Below are 26,039 nucleotides of genomic sequence, written 5' to 3' on the forward strand. Positions count from 1 at the left end.
TTCGCAGGGTCATGTCACAGCTGAGCATATCTCCTGCACCCACAGTGGCCAGTTCTTCTTCATCCTCAGCTTTGCAGGTCTCCACCTCTGCTTCTACTGCAGCCCAGTCTTGGGTCATTGACTCTGGTGCCACTGACCACATGACTGGTACGTCCCATTAATATGATTCCTATACCATTTGCTCTGGTAAGGATAAGGTTAGGGTAGTTGACGGCTCCCTTTCCTCCATATCTGGTAAGGGTAGTATCCCTGCTACTTGGACTGTTCTTATGAAACATAAAAGTGATGTTTGTGATGCATTTCAGAATTTTTATCAGATGATTCTTACTTAGTTTGATACTCGTATCAAAATTGTTCGGTCTGATAAAAGAAGAGAATACATGTTTGGTGGCCTCCAAACCTTCTTTACCAATAATGGCATTATGCATCAGCTCGCATGTGTTGACACATCCCAACAAAATGGGGTTGCTGAGATGGAAAATCGTCATTTATTGGAAGTCACTCATAATCTCTTGTTTGGCATGCATGTTCTCAAGACCTTCTGGTCTGCAGCTCTTCTCACTGCTTCCTTTCTCATTAATCGTATGCCTACTAAACTTCTTGTTTTCAAATCACCCTTCGAAATCTTATCTCTACAGGTTTCTGCTTTCTCTCTTCCTCCTAAAGTCTTTGGTTGTGTTTGTTATGTGCATGTTAACAAATCACATCGTACTAAACTTGATCCCAAAGCTCTCAAGTGTCTCTTTCTTGGGTACTCTTCTACAACCAAAGGTTACAAGTGTTATCACCCATCTTCTCGCAGGTGCCTAATCTCTAAAGATGTCACTTTCCTTGAGTCTGTCCCTTTCTTTGCACCATCTCAGCATCCTCTTCAGGGGGAGAATTGTGGAAATGAACAGGTTGCTGATTTTCTTCATTATCCTCTACCTATCTCTTCCTTTATGCTTGACATTGGAAAGCATAGAGCTGTGGATGTGGATGTGAATACATATTTGGTTAACAGTGGTTCTGGTAAGGAGAAGGATTACCACATTAAATACAAGAGAGGTGAAGGCTTGCATAATGAAGGAAAGAAGACCTACCAAGAGTCCTCTTTGGATCCAGATCCGCATCCTGAGATTCATTCTCCTCAATCAGGTGATATCCCCTCTCCTCCATCTGATTTAGACCTTCCTATTGCTATTAGAAAGGGGAAAAGAGCTTGTACTAATCCTATAGCCCAGTTTGTTTACTATGATGCTCTTTCTTCTGCAGGTCTTGCCTTTATTGCTGCTCTCTCTACAACTTCTATTCCAAGGAATGTTACTGATGCTATGCCTGACCCAAAGTGGAGACAAGCTATGTCTGAGGAGATGATGGCCCTTGAAAAGAATGTGTTAGAAGCTACGAAATATAATGCTCGAGTGATCATAATCGATCACACAGACCCTGTATTTATATTAAGCTGAATAATAAAGAATCCAAGTACAAATAGGAATCTACCTCAGTCCTAATCCTATTAGGGATTCCTAGTACAACTATGAATACCACACTAGGACTCGGCTGAGGGAGAAAAACAATAAAAAAAGAGAAAAATAAAAGAGGGAATAAAGAGGGAAAATCCTAATATGACTAGGAGTACTTCCCCAATCGGGTAGTGGACAGTCCTAATAGAATTAGGACTGCTTACCCCAATCGGGTAAGTGATAAGTAGCCTATTTCAACACTCCCCCTCAAGTTGGAGCAAAGATGTCGATCATGCCCAACTTGACTAGATTAGCATGAAACAATTTTCCAGATAATCCCTTGGTGAAGATATCAGCAAGTTGATCAGCAGATGTCACAAAGGGAATACAAATCAGCCCATCTTCTAACTTCTCTTTGATGAAATGCCTATCCACCTCAACATGCTTGGTACGATCATGCTGTACTGGGTTGTGTGCTATGCTGATTGTAGCCTTGTTGTCATAGTACAACATTATAGGAAGACGAATAGGAACACCAAGATCTTGTAGCAAACTTTTAAGCCAGAGTAACTCACAAATACCTTGTGCCATAGCTCGAAACTCAGCTTCAGCACTAGAACGAGCAACTATATTTTGCTTTTTGCTACGCCAAGTGACAAGATTTCCACCTACAAAGGAGCAATACCTAGAGATAGACTTACGATCTGCAGAACCAGCCCAATCGGCATCAGTGTATGCCTCAATCCGTAGGTGACCATGTGCAGACAGAAGAATTCCTTTTCTAGGAGCTGACTTCAGATAGTGTAGAATACGAAGAACAGCCCCCATATGAGAAGAGTAGGGATCATGCATAAACTGACTCACAGTACTCACAGCGATAGCAATGTCAGGACGAGTATGTGAGAGATAAATCAGCTTCCCTACAAGCCTTTGATACCGGCCTTTATCAACAGGCTCACCCTCTTTTTCTTTGAGACGAACAGTAGGATCCATAGGAGTATCGGAAGGGTGACAGCCTAACAACCCGGTTTCAGCCAATAAGTCTAGGATATACTTTCTTTGGGAGAGAAAGATGCCCTTAGAAGATCTGGCAACCTCAATCCCGAGAAAGTATCGTAGTTTCCCTAGATCTTTAATCTCAAATTCTTGTCCAAGGAAGGTCTTCAACCGTCTGATCTCATCACCATCATTGCCAGTAACCACTATGTCATCCACGTAGACAATAAGAACAGTGAGTTTTTCACCAACCCGCTTTAGAAAGAGTGTGTGATCAGCATTACTCTGCTTATAGCCCACAGAAATCATCGCCTTGTGGAACCGGCCAAACCATGCTCGAGGTGATTGCTTCAGCCCATATAGTGCACGCTTCAATTTGTACACTTTACCTTGGTTTTTTTCACAAGAAAAACCCGGTGGAATATCCATGTACACCTCCTCATCCAATTCCCCATTCAGGAAAGCATTTTTTACATCCAGCTATTGTAAATCCCATCCAAGGTTGACTGCAAAAGATAACAACACACGAACAGTATTCAGCTTTGCAAAAGGTGCAAAGGTTTCCTGATAATCAATGCCGTATGTCTGAGTAAACCCCTTGGCTACTAGTCGTGCCTTATACCTATCCACGGTGCCATCCATCTTCTGTTTCACTACAAACACCTACTTACATCTAACTGTTCTCTTCCCAAGTGGAAGAACCACGAGCTCCCACGTGTTATTTTTCTTCAAGGCCTCCATTTCTTCCATCATTGCTGCCTTCCACTTTCCATCTGATAGAGCTTCCTGCCAATGGTTAGGAATACAAACAGAAAAAAGAGAAGAAACAAAAGCACGAAAGGATGGAGAAAGGGAGTCATAAGATACAGCATGGGATATGGGATGTTGAGTGTAAGCCCTGACACCTTTGCTAAGAGCAATAGGTAAATCAGGAGAAGGAACATTACTAGGTGGATAGGTAGGTTCTGGATCCAGGTTCGGCAATTGGATGGGTACTGGAGCAATAGTTGATTGAACCTGCTGCGCAATAGGTAAATCAGGAGAAGGAACATTACCAGGTGGAGAGTCAGGTTCTGGATCTAGGTTCGGCAATTGGATGGGTACTGGAGCAACAGTTGATTGAATCTGCTTATATTTTCTTGCATAGGTCTGTACACCACTGTCATCAATCCTCCTCTGAAATCCACTAATAGTTCTCTGGACAGGGGTAGTTCTCTGGACAAGAGTCTGGACTAGGGTAGATTGCTCCCCTTGAATAGGGATGGTCTCCCCCTGTATAGGGACCTCTCCCCTGACTCAGAGGGAGGACTAGGAGCAGGCCGATCAGGCTCATTGTAAACAGACTGAAGTGGAGGTGGAGAGTCTATAGTCAGCACATCTTCACTAACACTCTCCCCCTGAAGAGGAGGGGACACATAATAGGATACATTCTCATGAAAGACGACATCCATGCTGACGAAGGACCTGCGGGATGGAGGGTAATAACATTTGTACCCCTTCTGAGTAGCAGAGTAACCTAAGAAAATGCAGCGGAGACTACGTGGTTCAAGTTTACCAGGGGACCGTGTATCCCTGGCATAACAGACGCATCCAAACACCCTAGGGGGGACAACAAAGGATGAAGAGCCAAGTAGGAGCTCAATGGGGGGTCGGGATTGAAGAACCCGACTAGGCAGCCTATTAATTAAATAGGCTGTAGTAAGGACAGCATCCCCCCAATAAAAGGAAGGCACATTGGGAGCAAACACAAGTGCTCTAGCGACCTCTAAGAGGTGGCGATTTTTCCTCTTAGCCACACCATTTTGGGCTGGAGTGTCAACACAGCTGGTCTCGTAGAGGATCCCATGGGCAGCAAGGTAATTTTGGAACTGACCGTCCATGTACTCTGTCCCATTGTCACTCCGCAAAATGCGAAGAGTGGCACTGAACTGGGTTTTAACCATTTGGTGAAAATGTTGAAAACATGAAAAGACCTCACTCTTTGTGTGCATGAGGTAGACCCAAGTAAATCTAGAAAAACAATCAATAAATGTGACATACCACCGATGACCCGAAAGTGAAACTTTTCTACTAGGACCCCACACATCAGTATGAACAACATGAAATAAGGAAGAAGACCTAGTATTAGAAATGGGATAATTTGAACGTGTCTGTTTGGCCAAGACACAAGGCTCACAAAAAAAATCTTCCTTATTACATTCTTTAACTAATGCAGGAAATAAAGTGGATAAGGTTCCTAGAGGTGGATGACCTAGTCTAGAGTGCTATTTATGTAATTCAGAAGAAAAAGATGCCGGGTGATAAAGCCTAGAAGGTAATGCCTGGGTAGGAGCAGGGTCGCCATCAAGCAGGTACAATCCGCCATACACTTTACCCGATCCAATCGTCTTCTCCGAGTCCAGTTCCTGAAAAACACAATTAGTAGGAAAAAAAGTCAATTTGCAATTTGGAGATTTGGTAATACTGCTAATGGAAAGAAGGTTAGTGGTAAACTTGGGAATATGCAGCACAGAAGACAAAGTAAGGGAAGGGGAACATCCGATGGATCCTTTCCCTGAGATAGAGGAGAGGGACCCATCAGCAATTTAACCTTATCTTTCCCAGAAGCAGGAAAATATGAATGGAAGAGGTTAGAAGAACCTGTCATATGATCAGTGGCACCAGAGTCTATAATCCATGGAGTGGAGACAACCGATGCCCAATGACCATCAAAGGAAATACCTATACGGGCAAAGAAGGAACCTGTATTGGCAGCAGATGTAGTAGAGGCAGCGGAAGTGTGTAACAGACGCCGGAGAGCTTGGAGTTCTTCCTGGGAGAAACCAATATCAGTAGTGGGGCCTGGAGCTACACTTTCAGTATGATTGGCTTTGTTTTTAGGCTTAGCACGACTCCGTTTGGCCTCAAAATCAGCAGGCTTCCCATGTAGTTTCCAACACTGTGCCTTAGTGTGATACGGTTTGTGGCAAAGATCACACTTCACAAGCTCTTTGGCTGTAGCAGCGGTAGCAATACTCTCAGAAGAAGGAGTTGAGGTGGAGTCAGAAGCCTGTAAGGCTGATCTCTCAACTTTAGGAGCAACCATCATAGCAGCCCCTCGAGTCTCTTCACTGTGAACATATGAAAAAGTTTCCTCTAAAGAGGGGAAAGGAACCCTACCAAGGACCTGCACCCGAAGAGGATCATAATCATCATTAAGGCCAGCCAAAAAATCATACACCCGAAACTGGTCCACATAGGAGTGATAGGCAGTAATGTCGGCAGTAGTAGTAGGCTGAAATCGAGCATAATGATCCAGTTGCTGCCATAAGCATTTGAGGGCAGCATAGTACTTAGTGACAGATAACTCTTTCTGAGTAGTGTTCTGAAGGGTCTTCCTGATCTTATAAACCTGTGCACCACTTCCTGATCGGCCATAGGTTCCCTTGACAGCAGTCCATATCTGAGTAGCAGTGTCAAGGAGGAGATACTGGCTAGAGAGGTCAGTGTGCATAGAATTCAAAACAAAGGACATGACCATAGCATCATTGGCAGCCCATTTAGTACGGGCAGCACCTTCCTCGATGGGTTGTTTGGTGGTGCCGATAAGGTGTCAGTGAGGTTTCTACCAGCCACGATCAAAGAGAGAGATCTGGCCCATATGAGATAATTGGTGCCATCTAGTTTAATGGCGGCAGCATAAGGGAGGAATTCTGTCCGGGACTGAGAATCCCCTCCAGAGTTGGCTGTGGTAACATCTGAATCTCCCATGGTGTATAAAACTTGGGCAGCAATGATGTAAAAAAAAAAAAAAACCAGTAACTTCTGATGAGGGAATAAGAAACCCTAAATTTGAAAAAATTTAAGAATAGCTTAAAAAAGTTGCAGGTCTGAATCTGATTTAGTTTGGATTCAAAAAACTGCAATCTGAAAGTATGTAGGTGTAGATCAACAAGTGCAGGAACCAATCTCCAAGAAAAATACAGAAATCCAGCTTGAAAAAGGTAGTAGCTCGATCTCCAAGGCTTGGAGGAAACCTGCGGCAGATTCTGATCACACCCAAGTTTATATAATCTTCAGTGAGGTGGCATTGAGCGCAGCTGCTAAACCTTCATTGGATCACCTCAAAGGTGCTGCCCTGAATGAGAGAGAGAGTCCGAGAGTGGTGGAGAAGAAGAAGACCTGTAGCTAAGAGAGTTGGAGAAGAAGAAGAACCAGAAAATTTGAGGGGAGGAGCTGCTCTTCAGATCAGATCAGAGGTGGCTCTGATACCATGTTTGAAGCCACGAAATATAATGCTTGAGTGATCATAATCGATCACACAGGCCATGTATTTATATTAAGCTGAATAATAAAGAATCCAAGTACAAATAGGAATCTACCTCAGTCCTAATCTTATTAGGGATTCCTAGTACAACTAGGAATACCAAACTAGGACTCGGCTGAGGGAGAAAAACAATAAAAAAAAGAGAAAAATAAAAGAGGGAATAAAGAGGGAAAATCCTAATATGACTAGGAGTACTTCCCCAATCGGGTAGGGGACAGTCCTAATAGAATTAGGACTGCTTACCCCAATCGGGTAAGTGATAAGTAGCCTATTTCAACAGAATGGTACTTGGAAATTGGTAGATCTTCCCAAGGGACGTGTCCCAGTTGGATGCAGATAGGTCTATACAATCAAGTATAAATCTGATGGTACTGTTGAGAGATACAAAGCAAGGTTTGTGGCTAAGGGGTACAATCAAGTCTATGGGATTGACTATCAGGAGACATTTGCTCCGGTGGCTAAGCACAACTCTATAAGAGTTCTTTTATCATTGGCTGCCAATAAAGATTTGCCATTATATCAGTTAGATGTGTAGAATGCCTTTCTTTATGGTGACTTGGAAGAGGAAGTGTACATGTAACCCCCACCAGGCTTCAAAATACCTTCAACTGAAGGGAAGGTGTGTCTCCTCAAGAAGGCACTATATGGACTCAAACAGTCACTAAAGGCATGGTTTGAACGCTTCCGACAGGCTATTCTAAAGAATGGATATTCCCAGAGTCAAGCTGACCACACTCTCTTTACCAAGCGGGGCAATGGTACCATCAAAGCCCTCATTGTCTATGTTGATGATATTGTAGTCACTGGAGATGATACGGCTGAGATAGATAAATTGAAAATCTACTTGGCTGAACAGTTTGAAATCAAAGATCTGGGTCCCTTGAAGTATTTCTTAGGCATTGAAGTATCAAGGACCAAGAGAGGAATCAATATATGTCAACGAAAGTTTGTGCTTGATTTGTTGACAGAGACAGGGATGTTAGGCTGCAAACCAGTAAGTTCTCCTATTGAGTAGAATCACAAACTAGGAGAAGATTGTGGTCCTTCTCTTGTTGATGCGGGAAAGTACCAAAGGCTAGTTGAGAAGCTTATTTACCTTTCTATGACACGCCCAGATATTTCCTATGCAGTGGGAGTAGTAAGCCAATTTATGCATGCCCCCAAGAGTGGCCATTTAGATGTTGTGTATCGTATTCTTAGATGTTTGAAGTCGTGCCCAGGGAAAGGACTGTTGTATGCCAAGCACAACCACCTGAGAGTGGAAGGTTTTACTGATGCTGATTGGGCTGGATCCATCATAGACAGGAGGTCTACCTCCGGCTATTGTACCTTTGTGGGAGGTAACTTGGTTACATGGAGAAGCAAAAAACAGCCGGTTATAGCTAGATCCAGTGCCGAGGCAGAATTTAGAGCTATGGCTCATGGAGTGTGTGAACTTATATGGTTAAAAAGACTTGTTCAGGAACTGGGATTTGCCACTGAAGGCCCTATGAGACTCTACCGTGATAACAAGGCGGCTATTAGTATTGCTCACAATCCTATGCAACATGACAGGACCAAGCACATTGAAGTGGATTGACGCTTTATCAAGGAAAAGATAGACTTTGGATGCATCTGTACTCCTTTTGTGAAGACTGGTGATCAACTGGCGGATATCTTCACCAAGGCTCTTTACCTCTATTTAGTTTGGTACTCTCCTATGCAAGCTGGGAATGCATTACATTTATTCTCCAGCTTGAGGGGGTAGTGTTAGAGTTGTGAGAAGTTATGTAAGGGTAGTTTGGGAACTAGCCTTTTGTCTAGTTACCCCATTGTGTTTTTTTTCTATTTTCTCCTTTCTTACCTTTTACCTCCCTAGGGAGGTGTATGTAATATTCTTATTTCTAGTGATGAAGGAATATAGGTGTTGAGTGTAGAGTCATTAAAACTCTTTAACACATTACAACCGAATCCTCTCTCTAGTCTTCTTCTTCTTCCTCCTCCAACATCCTCTCATTCTCTTACTTACATTCCTAAACCTAAAATCTAACTGCATAAACTGGCTGACCATGCTAACAACAGAGGTGATATCAGGTCGTGTGTGGGATAGATAGATCAATTTTCCCACCAGACGTTGGTACTATCCTTTGTCCACAGGTTCACCTGTTTGACTAGATAAACGAACATTTGCTTCAATTGGTGTATTGGCTGGTCTACATCCCAACATGCCAGTCTCAGTCAGAATATCCAAGACGTATTTTCGCTGAGAGAGAAATACGTTTCAATGCCCAAGAAGTAGCGCAACTATCCCAGGTCTTTGATCTCAAATTCTCAACCAAGATACGCCTTGAGGCGTGTTATTTCCTCAGTGTCGTCGCCGGTTACTACTATGTCATCGACATAAACAATCAAAACTGCGATCTTTGAACCATGTGCTTGATAAAAAGAGTATGGTTAGCATTGCTCTGGGAGTAGCCAAATGAGATCATAGCACTATGAAATCTGGCGAACCAGGCCCGAGGGGACTGTTTTAGTCCATATGATGCATGCTTGAGTTTACACACCTTGCCAACAGTTGCTTCACTAGAAAACCTAGGAGGAATGTCAAGATACACCTCTTCTTCAAGCTCCCCATGTAAAAAGGCATTCTTGACATCGAGTTGTTGCAATGCCCAACCAAGATTGACGGCACATGAGAGAATGACCCGAATGGTGTTCATTTTTGCCACCGGTGCAAAGGTCTCCTAATTACCAGACCATAGGTCTGTGTAAATCCTCTAGCCACTAGCCGAGCCTTGTAATGATCTACGGATCCATATGCTTTCTGCTTAACAACGAACACCCATTTACAACTGACAGTCTTCTTTTGGGGAGGAAGACTCACCAAGTCCAATGTATTGTTCTTCTTCAAGGCTTGCATTTCTTCCACTATTGTTGCTTTCCACTTTGGGTCTTTAAGAGCCTCCTGCCAATTCTGAGGAATGGAAACAGAAGACAAAGTTGATACAAAGGCACGAAAAGGAGACAAACACCCATACGAGACAGCCTTAGAGGTAGGATGTTGCGTACAAGTTCTAGTCCCCTTACGGTGGGCAATGGGAAGGTCAAGGGAAGCATCAAGAGAAGGAGAACCTGAAATATTGGGATCTGAAATAATGGGCTCAAAAGGATCATTACCTGATGTAACCAGATCTGTTGCAGGAGATGACGGTTGACTAGGTAGAGTTGGCACAGCTGTGGTAGGCTCTATTTGCTGCTCACGAGGTTGACGATTGTAGACAATGTCAAAAGGAACAATTGGTTGGCGACCATGAATTGGAGTATGACCATGGACAGCATCAGTGCTATCCAAATTCTCCCCCTGAATGGGAACAACTGCAGCAGGAGGTAGATGAGGAAGAGAAGAACCTTGAGGCATGTCATCACTAAGTGCCAAGGGCCCCCCTTGAGGAGATGCCGGAGAGAAGTAAGGAGTTGCCTCATTAAAAACCACATCCATAGTGACATATATACGTTGTGTGGGTAGGTGATAGCACCGATAGCCCTCTTGAGATGGAGAATACCCAACAAAGACACATTTCAGTCCCTTTGGCTCTAGTTTGCTAGGATGGTGATGGTTCCGAGCATAGCACATGCAACCAAAAACCTTCGATGGAACAATGAAGGTTGTCGATCCTTGAAGAGCCTGGAGAGGTGAAGTAAAATTCAGCACACGAGTGGGTATCCGGTTAATTAAATAAGCAGCAGTAAGGACTGCTTCGCCCCAAAAATGCAACGGCACATGCATCTCAAAAGCAATGAGCGAGCCACCTCAAGCAAGTGGCGGTTCTTCCGTTCAGCCACACCATTTTGGGTAGGTGTATCCACACAGCTAGTCTGATAGAGAATGCCGTGAGAATCAAGGTATGCCCGAAACTGACCATCACAATATTCCCGCCAATTGTCACTACGAAGGATCTGGATGTCGGTCTTGAACTGAGTCCGGACCATATTGTGGAAGGACTGAAAACAGTTGAACACTTCATTCTTGTATCGCATCAGATAGAACCAGGTAACCCGAGTATGACAATCAATAAAAGACACAAACCACTGAAAACCCAAAACAGACGTACATCGAGCTGGACTCCATACATCCGAGTGAATTAACATAAGAGGTGTTGGACTTTTATTATTAGAAACAGAATAAGAAATACGGGTTTGCTTGGCTAAAACACAAGCTTCACAAAAAATATCTTTCGAACTACATCCAGAAAATAAACTAGGACAAGATTTAACTAAGGTCCGCATAGGCGGGTGACCCAAACGCTTATGCCAAAGAAGAGATGCTGAAACATCAGATTTGGTGTGATGAGCTTGGGAAGATGTGTCCTCATCGAACAAATAGAGAACACCACGAGCCCTACCAGAGCCAATCGTTTCCCCCGTTACCAGATCCTGAAACAAACAGTAGGAAGAGAAAAAATGACTTTACAATTTAAACCAATAGTAAGACGATGAATGGAAAGTAGATTAGTAGAAAAATCAGGAACATAAAAGACATTATTCAGAGTTAAAGTAGGAGTACATCGAACGGATCCTTGTCCAGAGACAGAGGAAAGAGACCCATTTGCAATGCGAACCTTGTCTTTACCAGAACAAGGAGAATACTGGGAAAAAGGATTAGAATTACTGGTCATGTGTGGTCTGAGGCTCCAGAGTCAATAATTCATGGACCGGGAGCAGCAGACACACAACCAGCAAAAGATATACCTGAAGCTGTGGAAGAACCTAGTAAAAAAGTAGAGGAGGAAGCTGTGACAGGATTGACAGGGGCAGGTTGATCCAATTTTGTTACCAAGCGGCGGAGCAGCCTAGTGACCTCATCTGGCATGGAAGGAGCAGCAGAAGGAGCAACAGGGGCTGGTGAATCAGCCTCGGTAGTTTCAGACACGTGCAGATGGCTTGCCACGGCCACGGCCACAGCCCTTAGTATTACCATCAACAGGACGACCGTGAAGTTTCCAGCGAAAGTCTTTGGTGTCTCTCTCTCGACCACAATAGTCACACTTGATAGGAGGCCGATCAGAAGCAGGGCGCTCGGTGGTCTTCTGGTTACTTCCCTGAGATGGTACAGCAGGACCAGAAGTAAGGGCTGATCGCTCGGGTGCAGAAGGTACAGAAAGCGGAAGCACAGCAGATCGGCGAGTATCCTCCAATTGTATCAAGGCGTAGGACTGCTCCAAAGTGGGAAAAGGTCCACGGCTGAGAATCTGTGCACAGAGCTGGTCATACTCTCCAGAAGAACCAGACTATACCTCTGAACCAGGCATCTCAGATTGGATAGAAGAGCCTAGAGAATCGATCTTGTAAAGCTGATAAAAAAACAGGATCAGAAAAAAAATTGATTCCAAGGAAGTTGGGAAAATTCGAGTCTAGCAAGGTGCAAGACATCGAGATAAAAAAAATTGTAAACAGACATCGATTTCAGGTGGTAACCTGAAAATCGATAAGACACAGGGAGACAAAGGGCAGGAAAAAATCGATTCCGAAAAATTGTAAAAGAATTGATTAGAAAAAGGGAAACCAGAAAAAAATGATGCGAAAGATAAAAAAATCGATTGGATAAAGTCTGGATCCCATCAATGAAGAAAAAATAAATAAATTAGGTCCTTCACAGCATTAGTGTAATTGAAGGAACCACAAAAAGAAGAAAAAAAAGGCCCTCGGTGGCTTAGAAAAGAGCCACCGAGGTGGATGGATTGTGAGAGAGGGCTGCGGGTAAGAAGGGATGCTGCTAGAAGAAGATGGAAGGCAGAGGAGTGGCGCTAGACTGTGGGAGGCACTGAAATCGAGAGAGAGAGAGAGAGAGAGAGAGAGAGAGAGAGAGAGAGAGAGAGAGAGAGACTGGATTAGGATTGATTCCCTAGGTTGATCTTTCCCTCTCTGATACCATGATGATTTGGGAAAATAGGACTTGTGTCATATGAGACACAGTCGATCTTTATTTATAATGAGGAGTGGAACATTCTAGAGAGGTTACAGGACAGAAATACCCTTATGGATAACTCTACCCTTTAAACCCCAAATTACAAGATTTTATGATTGCGAATGTACTCACAGCTTGTGCAAATTTGTGACACTGAGTAGTGAATGTGAAAGCTTCAAGGTCTGAAGCAAATAGAGATTGCAAATAAATGCAAGGACCTTCTTGATCTGGGTATAAGAATATATTGAGGTATCTCAAGTGTTCTATAAGATTTCTTGAGGATTTGTGTGTATAGAGCACAGTTAGTTAAAACGCATTTTAAACGATGCTTTTTTGCTGTCCCGTTTTTGTCCCGTTTTCCTAATCGGTCTCAATTATACGGAAAAAAAGGCCAAAAAAAAAAAAGGAAACGTGTTAACTGTGAGAGTGAAAAAAGGACACTTTTTAAAAAGATTAATTTTTTATTAAAAAAAAACCATTTAATATTATATAAACTTATAACTGATACATAAATATTAATATTTAATTAATAAAACATAAGTTAGTCCCACAATTTCTGACCTTTTTTTGGTTCAGTATTTTTCAATTCTAAACGTTTAAAACTCGTACCATCTGTTTTCATTTTTTCCTCGTTTTTGAAACGTTTAATAGCATTTTTGACCGTCCTGTTCGAATTCTGAGCCGTTTTAAACACGTCATACTGTAAAAAGTATTTTTTCCTTCCCCGTTTTAACTATGGTCTAGAGTGCACTTGTTTGTTTGCATTCTAAGTGTAGAAGGTTAGAAGATACTGTTGGCAGAATCGTGGGTTAGAAAGAGAGAATGAGAGAATGGAATGACTTAGAATGTTACTTTCTCATTGATAGGTAAGCCCCTCTATTTATAATAGAGGGGAAAGTTACAAGGGACTAAAATAGGCGATGTGGGACTAAAACCCACATAGCCGACTGTACCTAATAACATAATAAATAAACTAACCCCAAAGGGACCAGAATACCCCCACGGTATTCTGGATTACATATTCCAACACTCCCCCTCAAGCTGGATTGTACAAAGAAGTAAAGAAAGAAAATTCAGCTTGAACTAAAAAGAAAAAATAACTCCATAATAATGCTAACATTCCCCCTCAAGTTGGCGCATACAAGGTACTAATGCCCAACTTGAACAAAATGGGCAAAAACTAAGTTGTAGCAGAATCCAGCTTCAAGACGAATGCAACTCCCAAATAAACCTTCAAGAACTTGAGAAATAAATCTTCAAAACCTGGGCAGACTTGATCAGCAAACCGGGACTGGCATTTCTTCCTAAAAAGGCAGTTTTCACCAATCTTCTACAGTTGTCCAGTGATAAATCTCTTAATGATAATCTTGAAGATAAGTAACAAGGGCAGCAAGCAGCGGAAATAAATGAATCAAGCAGCGGAAAGGATAAATGATCAACCCAACTGTAGAACCTCACATAGGCAGGCAATAACCAAACATCTTCAATATTTTAATACTTCAATCTCCCCCTTATGGCAAACTCAACCCAATAACAAAGGAGATACCTAATGGCAATGGTAGAAACTCTGATCTTCTATGTTTGCACCAAGTGTTCCTGCAAGTTCTGCTTCTACAATGTCTGTAGGTGTACTGTACATAATCTCCCCCTCACGTGTAGTACACGTGGACATAGCAGAGATGATGCAAGAGATAGGGCAAAAACATAATATTCCAGAATTTTCCAAGAGGTGCTAAGGGTAATGGAAAAGGAAGAAATGGCAAATTAGAGAATACCATTATTGTCCAAAGTGGTTATGGGTATATGCCAAAGGTATGTTTTAGGAGGTGGTGAAGTGAAAAGAGCAGCGGGATAATGAACCATGGACAAAAACAATGCAACAAAGTAATCTTCAACCTTATTCAATCGATTAAACTAATTCCAAAACACCAATCTCTAATGATCAGATCTGAATTATAAAAAAACAGGTCCGATTTTTAGAAGGAGAAGGCACTATTCTTCAAAAACTTGATCGATCTTTACACAAGGAAGAACAAGTGTGCAAAACTCCAATTTATAAACTCCCACATGCTAAATAGAATTGACGAAGATATTTGGACAGCAATGGATGGAAGAAGCTTCAACAAAAAACTTGGATCAGATCTGAATTTGTGAACAATGCTAGGATCAAGCCCTCTAAGTAAGCCGGATATGAACCAGAAAAGCTTCACATAACTGAATAGGTTCGTAATTGCAACCAATAACCTTGGAAAACACTGTTGTAATCCCAAATAAGTTGATCTCCAGGGTAGTAGATTCGAGTCTTCAATAATGAAAGAAATTCGATCTCCAATAGTAGGATACTCAGTCTCAATAATAGGGCAGCAGTAGTCCTCATAAAGGTAGCAGTAACATGTCAACCGGTCATGCTTACAGAAGCCAATCAATAAAACCAGCAATATATGTAGTAAAGCTCAATAGAACCAGTAAGTATAGATTAAATAACCCAATAGATCCATAGGAAGTTGAAGCAGCCAACCACATAGGAACAAGTAAAAAAATAGGTTGACAATGGGAGAAACCGAGCCATAAGAATGAACCTGAATTTTTTCCAAAAAATAACTGATGAATGATGCTGAAATATGGGTTGCATACTCCTTTGATGGTTATAAAATTCTCCTAAAAAAATCAGCAAGAGAGGACTGCCCTAACCCTTAGATCGATTATAGGTAGGGTTTTGTAAAAAACCCTGAAAGTGAAGATCGATTGTAGGGAAGGGAGCTTCAACAAAAGTGATGATGACTTGTCAAAGGTGATGTCTTCCGGTAATAGATGCTGACCTCAACTGCGGGAATGGATCTCCAGTTCGAATAACAAATCTCTTTGGTGATTGAGACTTGATCTTCAAGTGGGAGAAACCACCAAAAAGTGCAGAAAAAATAGGGCAGAAGCTATCTTGTGTAAAATAACTTCTTCAAGCCATGAATAATTGAAGTAAATTTCCTCTCTTGATAGTAAAAATACCTCCAAAAAACTCCAGCAGCAGCAAGCAACTCTGACCCTAAAATCGATATGTGTCAGGGTTTTGTAAAACCCTGAAAAGGAGGATCGATTGGGGTTAGGGGTCTTCAAACACTTGGAAAGAGGCTAATACTGAGGTCAAGTGGTCCTTGTAGTTGGAGTAATCAGCCCTCCAAAAATTAGCAAAAACTTAAACCTGAAAGTCAGGGTTTGTAGCAGGTAACCAAATTAGCAAGTTAAGGAAATTTTGCTGTAGAAACAAATCCAACCATCAGAATGGGTCCAAAATTAGGTCGAGTAGGGCTTGTAGTAATAGGGAATCACCCCCAAAAAATCAGCTGCATCTGAAAAAGGAAACCCTAAAATCGATTGGAGTCGGGGTTTTGAAAAAAACCTTGACAAGTTGAGATCGATTTGGGTATGGGGGCTGGAAAAGATAATAAAAGATGGAGAGAGAAAAAAGGGAAGGAAGACAATGGAATAGGGTAGAAGGGTGCCGGAAAAGGGTGCACAGGAGGCTCCAACAATGGAGGATTAGTCTTCATTAGGTAGAAATCAGATCTCCAAAAAATTCTGGACAGCTCCAATATCGCAAGTATGGCTCCAGCAGATTTCGAACAAAAATTTTTAATAAAAAAAGGTAGAAAGGGAGGGGGGCAGCAACTAAATCATTGGTATGCTGTATTTACCTCATTAGTGCTGCCCCTTTACAAGGTTGAGAAGAAGAAAAACAGAAGAAGGAGAAGCCGAGAAAGGGAGAAGGGAGAAGTCGATTGAAGAGATGGATTAGAGTTTTCTTTTCTCTTTTTCTAATCTAGATCAGACCAGCTCTGATACCATGTTGGCAGAATCGTGGGTTAGAAAGAGAGAATGAGAGAATGGAATGACTTAGAATGTTGCTTTCTCATTGATAGGTAAGCCCCTCTATTATAGGGGAAAGTTACAAGGGACTAAAATAGGCGATGTGGGACTAAAACCCACATAGCCGACTGTACCTAATAACATAATAAATAAACTAACCCCAAAAGGACCAGAATACCTCCACGGTATTCTGGATTACATATTCCAACAGATACTCAGTGTTTGTTTGAGAGGATTTTTGAGAGGGACACAATTTCTTCAAATGCATTGATTAGTGGGTACCAAAGGAACATAGGTGCTTCTGTTAAAGTGCCTTCCAAATGCATTACTGTTTCTTTTGTGGTTCAGAAATACTTCTTAAATCTTATTACCAAACACATTTTATTACGTAGAAGTGTTATCCTATAGTATACAAGAAAAAAAAAATACTTCCAACTTAAAAACACTTTCGTAGAATAGAAGTGTTACCAAACGCATCCTTAATGGCTGGGTCTGAACTCATCTATTCCATGCTGAATGGGACTTGACAAGACCTGAAACTGACCCTTTGAAATCCCTAAATATTTTCTATCTAAAGGCACATAGTTGAATTCTTTCTACTCTGCTTTAACCCCCTGCGATTTACTCTTTGATACCATACTGATTTGAAAGATTTCACTGGATAAAGTTTAGTAAACTTTTTCTTTATTTTTTCCTATTTCGGGAAATTTTATTGTAATTATTCAATGTTACTGGTGTTGTCTATATCCTATCCCATTTCTTCCCAATTAGGAGCAGAAGTTTCTATATTTGACATGAGAGGATGTCTGTTCACTTCCATTACAGTGTTAGTCTGGTATTTTAATTGCCAGACTGAATTATGCTTATAGGTTCCTTCTCCAATTTTTTTTATGGTAACTTACATGTTAAAATTTTGTTTAGTTCTTGTGGAATCGGCCAACTGCAATGGTTTCAGCATCCAGATTTTTTTTGGGGAGGGGGGGGGTTGCGCTGTTATGCTACAACAATGGGCTTCACCTTTCTTCTGATAAGAAGCAGGGTCTACGATCTAGAAATCCTTTGATCAATGGTATGCTTTATTTTGGCTTAGATTAGAGGTGGTATTTTGTGGAAGTATTTTAAGATGGTGTCAAGGTATTGAGGAATAACAGTTGCTAGATCAGAGATTTCGTTGTATGTTTGCTTGCATTATCAGGGTAAGGAGAGAAGACTAAATACAAAGAGCAATGGCCAGCTGGCCTTACAATAATGGAAAGAAAGGTGATAGCTAGCAAACTCTGTCTAATATATCCTAACTAGAATGGGCAACCGAACAGTGCTTCCCTACTACACCAGATCACTCAATATCGTCAATACACCCTCTCAAGTTGATGAGCCGAGAGAGCGGCTCTTCAACTCGTCACAGAAGAATTGAAACTATGTAGTTGAGAGACCTTTCATTATGATATCTGCGAGCTGACCCTGTGTAGAAATGAACTGAACTATTAACTCCCGTTTGACAACCTTGTCTTGAAGAAAATGAAAGTCAATTTCGACGTGTTTGGTATGAGCATGGAAGACAGGATTGGCTTAAGAGATATCTTGCTCCAATGTTATCACACCATAAAGATTGGAGGTTGTGGGAGCATAAGACCAAGTTCCTTGAGAAGAGACTGAAGCCATGTCGGCTCAGTAGCAGCATCAGCAAGGACTTTGTATTCATACTTAGTGGATGACCTTGCAACAGTTTTTTCTTTCTGGAAGTCTAAGAAATTAGATTTTTACCGAGAAAGAAAGCATAGCCCTCTGTGGATTTGCGATCATCATTATTGCCGGCCTAGTCAGCATCAGAGAATGCTTGAAGTTGCAATGTTGGGGACCTTTCAATCAGTAAGCCATAGGACTTGGTTTGCTTTAAGTAACAAAGAATGCGTTTAACAAGAGCCCAATGATCCTCAGTTGGAGCATGCATGAACTGACAAGCACGGTTGACGACAAAAGCGGCATCCGGGCGAGTCAATGTATTGTATTGTAGAGCTCTAACTATAGAACGATATTGAGAGTACCATTGAAAGCAATGCACCCTGAAGCGAATAAGCGGGTAAAGGTGGCAATCAATGTGAGAACCGGTTTGCATTCAGTCATTCCTACTCTGTGCAAGAGATCAATAATGTACCGTTGTTGAGATAACAAGAGGCCTTTAGAGTGGGGAATTGCTTCGATAACCAAAAAGAAATTGAGGGGTCCCAAATCTTTGATCGAGAATGCAGTAGCCAGTTGACTGAGTGACGTCTCCACATGATTGGTATAGTTGCTAGTATTGAGGATGTCATCCACATAGATTAAGACATCTGTTGTGACCTGGCCTTGGTTATTTATGAACAATGAAGGATCGGTTTGTGAAGCCCTAAACCCAAATTGAATGATAAATTGTGAGTGGTGATGGAACCATGCCTTGGGAGCCTTGTTTAGGCCATAATGGACCTATGCAGTTTTCAGACGTGATTCGGATGGGTAGTCTTCAAACCCCTGGGGTTGTACCATATAAATATCTTCATTTAAAATGCCATGGAGGAAGGCATTGTGAACATCCAATTGTTTGAACGGCCACCCTTGAGACATTGTAATAGATAGAATAGTCATAATGGTGGTGGGTTTCACAATAGGGCTGAAGGTAATTGTGTAAACAAGCCATGTTGGTGAACCCTTTGGCCACCAGAAGAGCTTTATAATGTTCTAAGGACCCATCAGCTTTCCGTTTGATTTGGTAGACCCTTTTGCAGCCAGCTAAATTCATATGGGCTTGCGAGGAACAAGAGTCCAAGTGCCGTTACGTAATAGAACATTGAACTCCTTAGTCATGGTAGACCTCCATTCGGGGAGTTGGTTCATAGTTGGCTTGAGAGAAGCAGGATGGTTCGGTAAGGGCTAAGGGGTAGGGTTTTGAGGTTTAGATTGTGAGAGATGGGCCTGGGAAGGTGTCAGGTTTGGGGGAGGTTTAGGCATGTGCCTATGTGTCATGGGATGGACCTGGGTGTAGCTGTCGGATTGGAGGATGGAGGGAAAATGATGGGAGCCGATGGGGTAGGTGAGGGGTAAGTTGGTAGTTGGGAGTGGCTGCATGATGGTGGGGATTGGGTTAGAGTGGATGTGGGAGCGTCAGTGGGGAGAGAGAGTGGTGGGAGGGTATAGAGATCGGCTAGGGTGTGGGTTTTAGATACCCGGTTGATGCAGATTCATTACCAAATAGGGCTTGTTTGCTTAGGAATAAGTCTAGGGTTGGGTTATATACATGTTGGGCCTTTGATCCCCATCGGTTTTCTATGTAATAGGCCCACTTTTATGGGCCTAAAATATGGGTAATTAGGTTGGATATGGGATTAGATGTTTTAGTTTTATATTTAGTTTTATTTTTATGTAATTAGTGGACATGTAATCACTTAAGTTATCATGTGACTTGGTTAAGTGGTCATGTGACTATTTAATTGTTATGTAAGTTGGGTTGGATTAGGACTCTATAAGTCCAGCCATGTTTTGAGTCTATTTCCTTTAGTATTTTAGTTTGTTAGGTCTTTCCTTTTAGTGTAGGAGTCTATTTTTGAATCTTTTATGTGAGGTTGTAAGGGGGGCAAGCATTGTACACAAATTTTAATATTAATGAAAAGCTTTATGATACTCTTCTTCTCCATTGAAGATTTTTGTATTGTTTTTTATCAAGGCTGGTGGGATCGGTGTTTGATCTGATTGACACCTTGCGGTGGGAAGCCCGGGTGGTTCGTTGGTGGGATTGGTGTTTGATCCAATCGACACCTTGCGGTGTAAAGCCCTGTTGGTTCTTTTGAAGATCTCCTTCAAGTTCTAGTTAAAGATTCAAATTTTATTCAAGTTTCTCAATCAAACAAGCTGCTGCCAAGGGAATTCTGCAACAACAATGAGTTTGATCATTCCGACCCTAACCTTTGTTCTTCTAAGCCTCTAAACCACCAAACCCTAGCATTCCTTCCATCTCTGAACATCATTCCCATAACCCAAATTCTGCCCAGACCAAACCAGACATCAAAATGTCACCATATTTGGATCGAATTTCCCTCTCACCCTAAGGAGAACTCGATCCAAACCCCTGCCCTAATTTCCCATCCTAAACCCTAGATTCTACCATTATTCCCTTTTCAAAAACCCAAAGCCCTAACCCTAAATTGCTGCAATTCCATTCGAGCTTACTTCCAACCATTAAAACTTAACAAGACCTTCACTAATAGACTCCCCTACATCAACATAACGTAACCCTACCATCAAACCCTAACCCTAATTTGGCCAAATTCACCTATTTTCACCTATTTTAACTTAATCGAATTACCTAGTTCATAGCAGATCTTGGTTATTGGCTTCTAGTTGGTCTCCTACCAATCTAGAACTACATTACCAGTTGGGAGTGGCAAAATCTGTGGGGGACCGGGGTGGAGATCTAGGAGGGAAGCGACTGTTGGACATTGGTAAGGATCTTGGAGGCGGCGGATGGGGACCAAGAGTTAAGTTGGAGGGGATGACCGCCCAAGGGATGGGGGAAAAAGAAACTGGAGGTGGACCAAGGAGGGAGGGAGTGGTAAACGGGAAAGATGACTCATTGAATTGGACGTTGCGAGCAATATATAAGTGCTTTGTAATCATGTCCATGCAACGGTAGGCAGTGTGGGAAAGATGTTAACCTAACAACAGACATGAAGTAGAGCGAAAGTTCATTTTGTAATGATTATAGGGGCGTAAGAAAGGATTGTAGAGAAAACCAAATTTTTTTTAAAAGGAGTAGTCAGGAAACTTGTGGTTAACAAGCTGAAAAGGGCACAAACCTTGAGTAACTCTGGAGGTTATCATGTTTATGACATACGTGGTAGTCTCAAATGTAAAATGCCAGTAATGCTAAGGACCAAGCTATGAGCGAGCCGATTTCAACAATATGACGATGGCAACGTTCGATAGGACCATTTTGTCCATGAGTGCAGGGATAGGCTAGACGGTGAATAATGCCAAGTTGTTCAAAATTTTTTGTTAAGGTTTAATATTGACCACCCCCCCAATCTGTCTGAACAACGGAAAATTAACGCTCTATAAGTGTTTGAAATTTTGAAATATGGTAAAAGTGTTGGAGCGATGCACAAGAGGAGAATGCCAGATATATTTAGAGTAGTCATTCGAAAATATCCTAAAATAACGAAATCCATTAATTGAGGGAGTGTGGGCAGGACCCCAAACATCACTGAAAATCAAATTTAAGGGAAATAAACTGTGGCTGAGTTTCTTTTAAAGAGAGTATACTGTAGAACAAACAGTACTAAGCCGACAAAACAGACACGGAAAATTATTGACACATAAAATGTGATGAAGAGTGCGCTCATGAGGATGACTGAGTCGATGATGCCAACCGTCAATAGGTGGTTCTCTTTAACAATATTGGCAGATAAGGAGGGACTTGAAGAGGTGGATGGCGTGTAGAGACCACCATTACTCGGACCGGAAAGTAGAATATTATTGGTTGTTTGATCCTTGACAAAGAAATGAGAAGGGTGAAATTAAAAAAAATACATCGTTATCACGGCCAAATTTTTGAACGGAAATGAGAGGTTTAGTGATGGAAGTTACATGCAATACATCAGATAAAGTGATGCAGCTCCAAGAAGGAAGAAGAAGAAGAAGAAACCCTGAAGGAAGAAGAAGAGCAGCCTTGACTAGGCTGAATTTCGTTGGAGCCTTTTAGAGGTTTTTTAGGAAGGGCAAAACAGTCTTTTTATTATGTTTTATTTCTCTTAGTTCCCCTCCACGATTTTAGAGGGATAGGTATTTTAATTGTTTGTTGTTTTAAACTTATACTCCCATTCAGAGTATAAGTCTATTTCTGTTTTATGCTTTATTATTAGGACTCAGATTAGGACTGCCCACTCCTAGTCTGACTAGGACTTGCTTTAGATTGATTATTTGCAAGGCCTTTAGCCCCCCTTTATTATTATAAATAGTAGAACCGTGGGAGGCTCCCCCACAACAGATTTGAATTTAAAAAAAGTGTTTTTCGTGGCTGCTTGCTGCTCCTTGCTCTCCAAGAGTGTTTGCATCCTTGTGCGCTTATCAAGGTGGAAGGGTGGGTGGAATCCTGCGACTCCTTACGCCGTGACGGCTGGGAGGGTCTTTCTTCGAAGGAGATTTTATCCTTCATCCCTCAATTTACTGCCGGTGGAATCCTATAGTAAGTTGAGATTTAAATTTCTGTTTTTAGTTTCCTTCCCTCCCCCATTCGATCTCCCTTTAATTTCTGTCTTTTCTCATAAACCCTAGAACATCTAAGTTCTGCCCAGCCCTACCCTTTTACCCAAATTCCCTCCAATTTCAGGCATGACATCCTTGCAATAACCCTCACACTCGATCCAGCTTTGAGGCTAATCTGATTAGTCTAAACCCTAATTCCCCATTGCTCCTCCCAAACCCCTAAACCCTAAATTTCCAGGTTTCCCTCTTCTGACCAGCAAACCCCCCCCCCCCCCCCCATATCAGGATCGAATTTCCCTCCCATACATCTGAACACTCGACCTTGGTTCCAGCCCTTAAATCCCATTAAGAACCTAGATTTTAGTTGTTTTCTTATTTACAAAACCCGAAACCCTAACCCTAATTTCTGCAGGAATTCAAAACTGTTTCAAATCCAGATATTTTTATATCATAATGACCCCCTAAACCTGCAGAATAAAGCCATATAAACCCCATTCCCAAATTCCCATTCTAAACCCTACTTTTGCCCTAATCAGCCCCAAACAGCAGGCTTGACCAGACCTTATTTTTACTTGGCTCCTAGGAGGATTATTTCCTATTCTAGGACTACATTATAAAGACATAAAGTGAAGGTATGGGTGGGGGAAGGAATGGAAGTAGAACCAACATGAGAAATAGAAAGACCCTTACCGTTGCCAACATGTAACCGGTACTGACCATTGTATTCATTGTACTAAGAGAGGGACTGGAGATTAGGGGTGACATGGTGAGTAGCACCTGTATGGGGGAACCGAGTGTAGGGTTGGGGAGGGGGGGATGAAGGATTGTATGGCATAAAGTGGGCAGTAGGGGAGGGAGGGCGGGTGGAGTATGGACAGGTGTAGGAGTAGGGAGATGGAGGTCCAGGGATAGGGTTGCACCAGCCACGGCCTCGTCTGCTATGGCTTCAAGAGAAGCCTCGACCCGAGGAGGAATTGCATTGTTCGAGCAGCTGTGAAGGGACTCCATTAGTACTGTTATGCTGAGCAACATGGGAAGATGAAGTGCCGGTTGGAGCAGTGGAGTCATGGATCATTAGTTTGTTGATGGAGGAACTGAGAAGAAACTCGTGACTTACAAGAAGACCATGAAGTTCCAAGTATGATATAGGCACTGACCGGGCAGCGAGGGTGGGAATCATATTCTTGAAATCTGAGCAGAGTGCTCGAAAAATATGGATGTTGAAGTCCTCAGGGAGTAACGGTAAGGAGAGAAGACTAAATACAAAGAGCAATGGCCAGCTGGTCTTACAAGAATGGAAAGAAAGATGATAGCTATCAAAAACTGCCTAATATATCCTAACTAGAATGGGCAATCGAATATTGGTTCCCTATTACACTAGGTAACTCAATATCATCAATAACAGTGAACTAAGGTAGGTTGACTGGATGAAAATTAAGCTGTTTTAGCTTTGATCAACAAAGTGAACTACATTGTGGTAAAGATTGAATGATTGTGCGAATTTGGACTGTTGAAATCAATTAAGAAATTGTAGACTTAATAGAAATTATGGGCTGAACCTTCTATAAGATCAGTGTGAAGACCATACTTTTGTCCTGAACATGTATAGCTTTCTGTGAGCTATTATTGTACACCACTTTCTTTTGAATTTCCTTTGGTTTTTCCCCCCCCCCCCCCCTTTGGTGTTTGTTTTGTATGCTGATAGCCCATTGTTATGTTGCAGAAATTGGAGGGGAGTATGTGTCAGTTAAGTCCGCTGGAAACCTTTCTACTCTTTTTGATGTAGGGGGAATAGTTGGTGGAGTCCTTGCTGGTTACATGTCCGATAAACTTAATGCCCGGGCCATTACGGCAGCTAGCTTCATGTATGCTGCAATTCCTTCAATGCTCCTATATCGCTCATATGGGGGTATTTCCAAGTCCATAAACATTGTATTGATGATGATTGCCGGTTTATTTGTGAATGGGCCCTATGCGCTGATCACAACTGCAGTTTCTGCCGACCTTGGCACCCATAGCTCTCTGAAGGGGGATGCTCGAGCACTGGCAACCGTGACTGCCATTATTGATGGCACTGGATCGGTTGGTGCTGCACTTGGGCCACTTCTTACTGGTTTTATTTCAAAAAAGGGATGGAATGCGGTTTTCTTAATGCTTATTATCGGGGCTCTTATTGCTGGTCTTCTTCTATCACGATTGGTCATAGCAGAATTTCAAGAAAAAACTGGCAAATCCAAGGCTCATTCTGATGTTCCACAACAAGAAGGAATTGAAGGTATTATGCAAACCCTTGGTAAAATCTTTTTATTTTTAAACTGCAAAGAAGCAATAAAAAAGCAAGATGATATAATTGGTTGTTGGCCATCTGATGTTGGGTTGTTGCCTCTTAAATCTTTGATATGTGCTTGTGAAGTCAAGATCAGCTTATTTCCATGAATGGACTGCTTCTTGAGTAGGAGATACTTGCATCAATGAGATGATCATAATCATCAGAAAAAAGCCTTTAATCAGACCATAGGGTCTGGAAACTTGGTGAGATTCATTTTGTCATTCGAGACTAAAGAGCTCTTTGTACCTGGACATTGGCTTCTGCCATCAAGTGCAGGCCCTATTTTGAGCTATCAAAATTGCAGGCTCATGAGCTGTATTTTGAAAACCTTTCTTTTTAAGTTAATTTTTCATTCTTTCTGATTTTATTCTTTTAGTTGTCAATGATGGTGGGGAACAAAGCTGATCTAATTTTGACAATATCTTCCCTTGTCCTTTGGCCGAGTGAATTTAGGTCGTACTGATCATATCCTTGCTTTTCTTCTCTTGCTCTTGCTTTGTAGGTTCTGCATCTCAACCTCTCTTGAGGGATCAAAGATGACAATCAGGTACGGAGCCACAAACTCTTACTTTTTGGGAGTCAGAGACCGGGTGCAAAAGAAGTGTGAAACATATGTATGAAATAATGTATATAAATCATTTCACATTGACCCGGTTGTATTGACTCTGTATTATATACATATATTTTTCAACCTGCAAGGGTTATTTGGCTGAGCTTACAACTTCATTTCATCATTAATACCCAGTCGAATCATGAATGATACAGTTCTCCCTGGAGCTTTTATTGGTTGTCAGTGTTATTGATAGGTTTAGTGATCCAGTTATGCAAAAGATGATGCTCCAATTAACAAGTTACACATCATAATCTTTGGACCCAATTAGTTGAAAGGATGTAGGTCAATCCTTTCTTACATAATTGGGCTCT

At 41.8% G+C, this 26,039-nt stretch overlaps 1 protein-coding gene across 1 annotated transcript in view; it reads left to right on the forward strand.

Annotated features, from left to right (window-relative positions):
* Positions 1-25,783, forward strand: part of LOC122645926 (putative glycerol-3-phosphate transporter 4) — a 32,260-nt gene extending 6,477 nt beyond the window's left edge. The window contains exons 3-4 of the mRNA XM_043839341.1: positions 24,510-25,061; positions 25,618-25,783. Of these exons, the coding sequence (XP_043695276.1) occupies positions 24,510-25,061; positions 25,618-25,655 (590 nt within the window). The 3' untranslated portion in view covers positions 25,656-25,783. The remainder of the gene's footprint in view (positions 1-24,509; positions 25,062-25,617) is intronic.
* Positions 25,784-26,039: the final 256 nt, after the last annotated feature.

Source organism: Telopea speciosissima, chromosome 1 (assembly GCF_018873765.1).
Source record: "Telopea speciosissima isolate NSW1024214 ecotype Mountain lineage chromosome 1, Tspe_v1, whole genome shotgun sequence".
NCBI classification, from domain to species: domain Eukaryota; kingdom Viridiplantae; phylum Streptophyta; class Magnoliopsida; order Proteales; family Proteaceae; genus Telopea; species Telopea speciosissima.